The sequence below is a fragment of the Mandrillus leucophaeus genome, unplaced genomic scaffold (assembly GCF_000951045.1).
Source record: "Mandrillus leucophaeus isolate KB7577 unplaced genomic scaffold, Mleu.le_1.0 Scaffold202, whole genome shotgun sequence".
Taxonomy (NCBI): Eukaryota; Metazoa; Chordata; class Mammalia; order Primates; family Cercopithecidae; genus Mandrillus; species Mandrillus leucophaeus.
The window spans coordinates 1491422-1500203 of NW_012102055.1; the positions used below are offsets into that span (position 1 = coordinate 1491422).

General features: G+C 40.9%; 1 protein-coding gene across 1 annotated transcript in view; it reads left to right on the forward strand.

The window, feature by feature from the left end:
• Positions 1-883: 883 nt before the first annotated feature.
• The window catches only part of SNRPB2 (small nuclear ribonucleoprotein polypeptide B), an 11771-nt gene continuing 3872 nt past the window's right edge, over positions 884-8782 (forward strand). The window contains exons 1-4 of the mRNA XM_011979464.1: positions 884-1043; positions 2554-2655; positions 3051-3223; positions 8418-8558. Coding sequence (XP_011834854.1) covers positions 2592-2655; positions 3051-3223; positions 8418-8558 — 378 coding nt within the window. The 5' untranslated portion in view covers positions 884-1043; positions 2554-2591. The remainder of the gene's footprint in view (positions 1044-2553; positions 2656-3050; positions 3224-8417; positions 8559-8782) is intronic.

An 8782-nucleotide genomic window follows, 5' to 3' on the forward strand; every position in this document is an offset into this window, starting at 1 on the left:
ATTAGGATCCCTATTTTACAGACGAAAAAAGTGAAGATCAGAGAGATTAGTTAAGCAGAGGGTACAAGATTAGGTTCCACCTGACTCTTAACAACTATTTCATATTCCAGGTAATGCTTTACAGACTTCTGATGAATGGATGAATGAATGAAAGCATGGGAATTTTTTTGGGAATTCCCATTCAGCTTGGCATAAATACTAACTCGTTAGATTACCCTAGAAAAATCTAGACTTTTTGTGGGAAGAAAAGAGTGGGAAGGGTGGTAGGGAATTATTTTTTCGAGTGAGTTGAGGCAGATGATCTTACAGATGACTGGGTTCTACTCAGCATGGTTGCCTTATCTGGTGAGAGATGAGAATTGGGCAGACACCATTTCTGTCTGCCCTGGGCCCTCAAACTGGGTAGCCTCTGAGATTCAAGTTCATCAGCAGAGTGTTGGAGGACAGTTCCTGCAGAGCCCCAGGAATCAGAGGAGACTTGGAGGCCGGAGGAACCGGCTATCCTAAAGGTGATTTTAAACCGGGGCAGCCGGAGCCCAAAGAAGGGCGAAACCAGGACTAACTGCCCCGTAGCATGAGGGGCGCAGCCTGTAAAATTACATAGGATTTGTAAAGGTGGAAGGCACTCTTGCGCGGGGTAAAGCTTCGCAAGGTCGTGGTAAGGGAAATGATTCACTCTTCTTCCCTGTTCCCTCGCAGCATGGTCCCCACAAACCCCGTCCCTTTCCCCATTTCCATTTCCGGACTCTTCTCCAGCCCGCAGGGCATACGCACGCGCAAAGAGATTACCAGCCCAGGCCGCCAGAGACCCGGAAGCATCGATCTGCTCTGCGCTCGGCTTGTAGACTTGTGGGCGCTCGATTGAGGAGCGTGGCAACGTTACTTCCGGTGCCTGGCTCCGTTTCCTGCTTTTGGTTCTTACGGGAGACGGCGTAGGCCTCAGGTGGGTTCGTGCACCTTTTACCTCGCTGTTTCGGTTTTCCTGGCTCCTCGGCCCTTTTCTCCCCTGTTGCAGCTGGGAGCGGACGAAGCGCGAAGCTGGGGTGGGGACGCGTTTGGCCCCGGTTTGGAGCTCGGAGTACCCGGGTAGGCCGGCGGCGAGGAAGAGATGGGAGACTGACTCTGGGGCCGGGCATCGCGTGGCAGCTCCCTTGGACTTCGTTAGGGGGCCTCGGGCGAAGGTGCTTGTGTCTGGAGAGGCGGGAGGCTTGCGCTTAGGAAGTAAAGGATAATGTGTGTCTGCTCGTGCGAGGCATTGACAGTTCACTGCGCTTTCAGGTGTCTTCCAGCGGTTCCTTTTTGGTGGTGGCGGGTAATTCAGGGTGCCCCTGTAACAATCCAGCCCAAGATCAAACCTCGCATGAAACCCCGCAAGAGCCTCCCCTTTGTCCTCCTACCTTCAGTTTGATCTCTGCCTCAGTCACTTCCCTTTCGTCGTCTCCTTTGTGACCCTTGCCGCTTCTCCAGATTTTGATTTAGGGGGTCCCAAGGCTTGGATAAGCGTTACGTTTTACCTGTTACCTGCACAAGTGCAGCCCCTGCTTGTAGGCTCTTCCCTTGTCAATCATCCAATGCTGTTCACGTACAGTGGATGCTCTGTAAATATTTGTGAGATAAAGGAATATGTGGGACACAAGGAAATCAAGCAACTTCACAATTTGCAAGTAAAAACCACGTAAAAAAAATGCAATAGTGTGGTAGACGAGGAAGAGAAGTGTAGAGGAGAAAGCAAGGGCTGAATTTCCAGGCCTGTTGCTTATTAGCTGTGTGACCTTAGGCACGTTCCTTAACTGGTAATAGCTGTTAATAATAGCTACTCTAAGTGCTAACCGCTGATGCAAAACTGTGCTAGAACTCATTTAGTCTTCTGAGTTCGGTTGGGTAGGTTCTGTTACCATTCTCATTTTACTGATGAGGACCTGACAGATAAGGAACTTCCCTCAGGCAAACAGCTAATAAGAAGCATAAATAGGATTTGAGTTCACATCTGACTGGTACTAGAATCTGAGTTTAACGGTCATGCCACACTGCTGTCATTGAGCTCCCTTCTTTCAAGTCGGTTAAAGGTAACCTTGGAGTCCAGACAGCTTGGTGATACTGTATACAAATTAAGTAATAGGTATGGAAGGACTTTGTAAGTGCACCCAAGAAGTAGTTGGCAAACTCCATTGATGTCTAACCTTATGATTTTCACTGGATGTACATTTGCTACTTGGTCATTTTTCTTCAAATCTGCATTTTAAAATTATGGAGGAGGTGGAAAGAAAATATCACTTGTCATAAGTGAAAAGTAAGTGTGAAAATAAATGTGTTGAATTAAATGGTGTTACTAAAATCTGGCGAGGTATTGGTGCTCCAACTTTTGAGCATGAGAAACTTTTCTCCTTTTGTATGGAAAGGAGGGCTAGTAGGTGCTGGAGATACACTAAAGGCTTCAGCCAAACTGACATTTTCTGACAATTGGGATTGAAAGAGAAGTGAAAGGTTAATGATTCTTGTGTTGTGTCCTTATGCCACAGTCCAGTATAATTTACTCCTTCCTTTTTATAACAGATTTTTTACTGTCTCCTTCTGAAGAATTTAACACAAACATGGATATCAGACCAAACCATACAATTTATATCAACAATATGAATGACAAAATTAAAAAGGAAGGTAAGTGCTTTTTAAAATACTTGTTCACTACTAAAATGTGTTTATTTACTACTGTCTTAAAAATTGTATTGCCTCAAAACCTCTCACCTTGTCGTCTTAGTGCCTGAAATAATGGTTTATCCCATTTCCTATAAGGATTTGAAGACTTTTAAAAAACAAAAATAGGTAGGAATTGACAGTGTGTACAGTCTGTTTCTACTCATAGATATAATGGTTTCATTTGACTTTTAAAATTACATATAGCCAATGGGAATAGTGTATGTTTTTATAAACATTAAATATATATAACTATAAATAAGTGAATGGTGGGGAGGCAACTCAATGCAGTATCATTTTATGAAGACTTTTGTCATTATTTTATTACCAATGACTTGTTTCTTTTCTAATTTGGACAGAATTGAAGAGATCCCTGTATGCCCTGTTTTCTCAATTCGGTCATGTGGTGGACATTGTGGCTTTAAAGACCATGAAGATGAGGGGGCAGGCCTTTGTCATATTTAAGGAACTGGGCTCATCCACGAATGCTTTGAGACAGTTACAAGGATTTCCATTTTATGGTAAACCAATGGTAAGCCAATTCCATTATTTCACTTTAATCAAGAAATTAATGATATTGATGGTACAGTAGATTTGTAAATATGCTTGAAACTGTGGCTGTTGCTTTCTGCTTTTAATTACGTGTGTTTGGGTTTATGTGTTTTTATAGAAAAACAATAGCAGTAGAGTTTAATTTATGACGGTTAAGATGGCTGAAAACAAAATACATTGAGATGTAGAATATTTAAAAAACTAATGGCAGTCTAGGCAATAGTCTTATCTCAAAAAGTTAGAAATTAATAATAACCTGGAAGACTTGAAAAGAAACCTGTTTGTAAACTTGTAAAACATTACAAAAGTCAGAAGCTAAAGGGGAAATTCAGTCTGAAGTTTTAGAAAATGCTATAGTGAAATACTATATGTCAGAAGCTACACAGTCTAGATGAAACAGTGATCTAAAGAAAAATGATAGGTTTAAACTCATAGGTTTTAGGAATAACAATGGAAATGAAATGGTTATGCATGGAGAGTTTTAAACTCAGGAATGACATAATGAGATTCACATCTAGCTGCTGGATGAAGGTCGCATTGTGGGAGGGACAGAAAGGAAGTGGGAAACTCAGGAGGCCCTTGATGTAAATCAGAGATGCAGAGGATTAGATAAGGGTGACCACAGAGTGTAAAGCAAGGGGTTCTCTATGTCTGAGGGAATATACCGTACCTTGGGTGTGGATTCCAAACTGCTTTTTTTCTGCGATTAGAATGTGATGTGAAGGAGTGTTGGACAAAAAAACCAAAGGCCAGGTTTTAGAGGAGCTGGGTCTTCATTCTGGTTGTACTGTTAACTGGCTCTGTGCATGAGTCAGTTTTACCACCTCTGAAGTGTAATCAAATTGGTTCTTTGGTCTAATGCAGGCATCAGCAAAAACTGTAAAGAAGTACCTAATACTTTAGGCTTTGTAGGCCATATATGGTTTCTGTTACCTATTCTTTTATGTGCTTATGTTTTTTAACAACCCTTTAACATTATCAAAAAAAGTTCATGCAGGCCATGGGCAGGGTTTGGCTCAGACTGTGGTACAGACCACTGATCTAATTCCTTCATTTTACAGATGAAGAACAAGGCACAGAAAGTTTAATTGTTCATCTAGGTTGTAGTAATATAACCAGCGGCAGCATCAGGAGGTGACAACTAATCTAACAGCTAGTATTGTGATTTTTTTTTTTCCTGTATTACAGGTCAGCAAACTTTCCATAAAGGACCAGATAGTAAATATGTTACGCTTTGCAAGCCAGATAATCTGTGTTGCAACTACTACTTAACTCTGCTTTTATAGCAAGAAGAGCAGTCACAGATAAGAACAGGCAGTGTTCGCTACAGACAGTAGTTTGAGGACCCCTGTTTGGTTGGTTTGTTTGTTTGTTTGTTTATTTATTATTATTATTTTTTTTTTGAGACGGAGTCTTGCTCTGCCGCCCAGGCTGGAGTGCAGTGGCGTGATCTCAGCTCACTGCAAGCTCCACCTTTCGGGTTCATGCCAGTCTCCTACCTCAGCCTTCCAAGTAGCTGGGACTACAGACGCCTGCCACCATACCTGGCTAATTTTTTGTATTTTTAGTAGAGATGGGGTTTCACCATGTTAGTCAGGATTGAGGACTGCTGTTTTATACTACGATGTTTAATTCAGGACTGAGCACCTTTTTTTCTGTTACTAGAGCAAGTTCTTCTCATCCTCTATCCAGCCCTTCTTTTCCCATCACTTCCCAGCTGACTAGACACCATTTTTGTGGAAAGGCTTATCCCAGGAAACTGTGGGGTAGTATCTGTGTAATCTAATTTTTAGTAAATTGGTGTTGCCTGAAACCAGTGGGTCTCGCATGGTAGTATGAAGAAACACCATAATTGAGATCTCAGTTGGCAGCGGCACGGGGTCTGAGTTTTAGCTTACATCTAAAATTACCTTAACTTGAAAGTACAGTTTCTTCCCATAGAGGGTTTAGAGCTATTTTGCTAAGTGGAGATGACAAGTTTGCATGTGTCTGTTACTCAGATACAGGAAAGGAAATAGTTTGCTGTGCTGGGCACCAGCTTCACCTTGCCAACTAATTATTTTTTAAAATTAGTGGGAAAAGTGTATTACATTGATTATTGTATTGAAGCGTTTTGGGAGGTCCATTCTTTTCCTACGGAAAGGTAACAGATACTGCCAGATCTCCAGCATCTTAGAAGAGGGGAAATAGAGTTTTTTGGGCTGTCTTGTTTATGTCTTATTGTGGTTTTAGTTGCTCTTCTGTTTTAACTCCAACATACCAGATCAGAAATGAACAAAATTTGCTATGACTTGGAACTCAGAACAGAATTACTCTCTCTGATTCAAGGGCATTTAGTTAATGCCAAAAGTACCTTAGTAAAGTAGAACCGTCTTCCTAAGGGCTTCGTCATGAAAACTTTGGCATAAGTAAATCTTGCCCTTCTCTAAGTTGTGGTTAGACTTTTATCTCTAACAGGTATTTAGTCTAGACTAGGGTTTCTCAACCCTGTCACTTTGGATGTTTTGAAATGAATGATTCTTTGTTGCAGGGGCTGTCTTGTTCATTACAGGGTGTTTTAACAGCATCCCTGGCCTCTACCCACAGGGTGCCAGTAGCATAACAACGAGTAATGTGTCCAGCTAGTGCCAGTTGTGCCCTGGCAGACAAAATCACCTCTGGTTGAGAACCACTGGTTTAAATGAACCAGCTAAGAGCTATTGTTGAGATCAAATACTTTCACAGGTGACTCGGTCATAAGGACAGACAAATCAGGTCACCCAAGATCTATTCAGGTCAGTCACAAGGTTGCAGATCCAAGGGAGTTGTGAGGGAACCCTTACGACGAAGTCAGAAGTTAGTCTAACCCTTCAACCTGTCTCCTTTTGGTTAGATGATGATGGCAAGACTAGCAGAGTTGCATGCAGGGATAAGCACACTTAGAGCCACTGTGGTACAGCAGCCCAGACCAGCCAGAAAGAACCTGGGATTCTGAGGTGTGGGTTTAGGCTTACTCCTTCCCCTCTTGTTTCCCCAGTGTAGTCATCTCTAGCTGAAGTAAAAGAAGAGGAAGAATTGGTCTTGGTTTTGACAAATTCTCTGCTTTGTTAATCCACACTACTTTAAATTGTTTCTTGTTCTCTTCAGATCAAGATCAAATTCTTGTTATACAATAAAAGGCAATAAAATTTTGCATACCTATTTTATACAAAGTAATTTGTACAGATTACTACAGAGCAGTAATTTGTAGGATTATTGCATTTTGATCAGAGAGGCAGTAATTCTTTCAGCTCCGGGGAGGAAGAGTTTGCTTGAAATGGAGGTTGGAGATTACAGATAGTCATATCTAGGTAACAGTTTAACTCATGGCAGAGATATTCAGACAGTTCATTGGCGCTGAGTGTAGTTATGTGATAATGCTTTAGGCCAGGGCTACTCACAAAGTGTGGTCCCCAAGCCAATAACATTACCACCTTTGTGCTTGTTAAAAGTGCAGAATCCCAGGTTCACCCAGACCTACTACATCAGAGCTTTTACCTGCTTTCCAGGCATTTGGAATGCAAACTATAATTGATGAAATGCTATCCTGGACAAGTTTTTGAACCTTTCCCTGTTGTAACAGGTGCCTCTTGGTGCCAGCATGGAAGGAATATGCAAGTGGTCCAGTCACACTATCTGTGATTCCATTCTTTTGTTTTCTTTTAAAACATTTTAAAATTTGGTAAGTTGTTTCCGCTGTTAAAGTCATTTCACGTAAAGGTGATAGATTCAAAGGAAAGTCATTCCCAGTCTTCTGTACTTTAACTATTGGAAGTAACATTCCATATGACACATCCCACAGCTGATTGACACGTCGTTGCTTCTATTGAGAGTCACTGGTAACGGGAAGGCAACTCTCCAATACATTTGTTGTTGTTGTTGTTTTTTTTCCTTTGTGCATCTGTTTTTTTAAACATACGTGCTTATAGCAGCTTTATTCATAATCGCCAAAAACTAGAAACCAAATATCCTTCATTGGATTATGTAAAACAAATTGGTACATCAATACGATGAAATACTACTTGCCGTTAAATGCAACGGCATAGATGAATCTCAAAGGCATTAGGCATAGGCAGCCTCTGGGTTACGTGATGTATGATCCTATCTGTGTGACGTTCTGGAAAGGGCAGCAGGGACAGAGAACAGATGAGTGTTTGGAAGAGGAGGGATGGGGTAACAAAGGGGAAGCATGAGGGGATTTTTAGGTGATAGAACTGCCCTGTGTCTTGTTTGTGGTGGTAGATACATTAATCTCTACAAGTGTTACAACTCAGAGCAGTACATCCAAAAAGTTACCATGCAAAAAAGTTATATTTAAGGCCCCAAATTTATGATGTTTAGAATTCTGAAAAATGAAAAAAAAATTCAAATAAACTTATTAAAAATGGTTTAAAAGAAATTTTCCATCTAATTTTCTGCCAGAAAAGTTGTTCTGTGGGGGCTCTGCCACACTAGTCCTAGTGTTCTGTGGGCCTGTTCTATCTGTAAAACAGCATTAGTCTAGAACAGTGATTTTCTTTCTTTTTCCCAAGCTCCCTCAAATTGCATCCCCGGGTGCTCCCTCAAATCGCATCCCCAGGTGCTCCCTCTGTGATTGTGGGGTGCGGGTAGGTTTGGAGGGAAAAGGGCATTTGGCCTCCACTGGGCTCTGGAGCCACAGTTCTAATCAGGCTGAGCAGTTTTGCTTTTGTTTGTTTTATATGTTGTTTGTTGAAAACCTCTGGATTAGAATAGCTGGTCTTGAGCCGGATTCCCAGGCACCGAGGAGATTTGAACAGTTCTGGATTCCAAAGCCCACTGGTGGAGCCCACTCATTTGTCCCTTTAATACTTCAATGCACTTTTCTCTGTTCTTCGATTAAATGGAGAGAAGCCGTGGCACAGATATTTCAAAGTCCTATGTTTCTCACACGAAAATGTATGGGTTTTTTAATCTAATAAACACACTTGAATCTAACGTTGTCTAAATTATGAATTATATCCCACAGTTTATTCAGTTTATTTCCATTTGGCACTCAGTATATTTTGGCAGATTTCCTTAAGGATGTGTTTAAAATTAGCTTGTAATGTATTTGCGTAATGAAATTTGAAATATTAATGACTAGGGTAAACATCCTTCAGCATGAGAAGTAACCTGTTTTCAAATAATTAAAACAGCGAATACAGTATGCAAAAACAGATTCGGATATAATATCTAAAATGCGTGGAACTTTTGCTGACAAAGAAAAGAAGAAAGAAAAGAAAAAAGCCAAAGCTGTGGAACAGACTGCAACAACCACAAACAAAAAACCTGGCCAGGTAAGATAGACCAAAAAAGTTCCTGTTTGTCTTGGTGTTAAAAACTTGATAGATGCTTGTCTTACAGGTGAGGAATGATCTTAGGCTTGTCTGTATATGTGCATAAATGTGTGTTTAAAAGGTGGTTTTAAGAAGCTAGAATGGTTGACTTCTAAAATTCAGTATTAAGAAACAAAATATAAACCTTAACATATGCAGATTTATATTAAGCAATTTTAAATTTG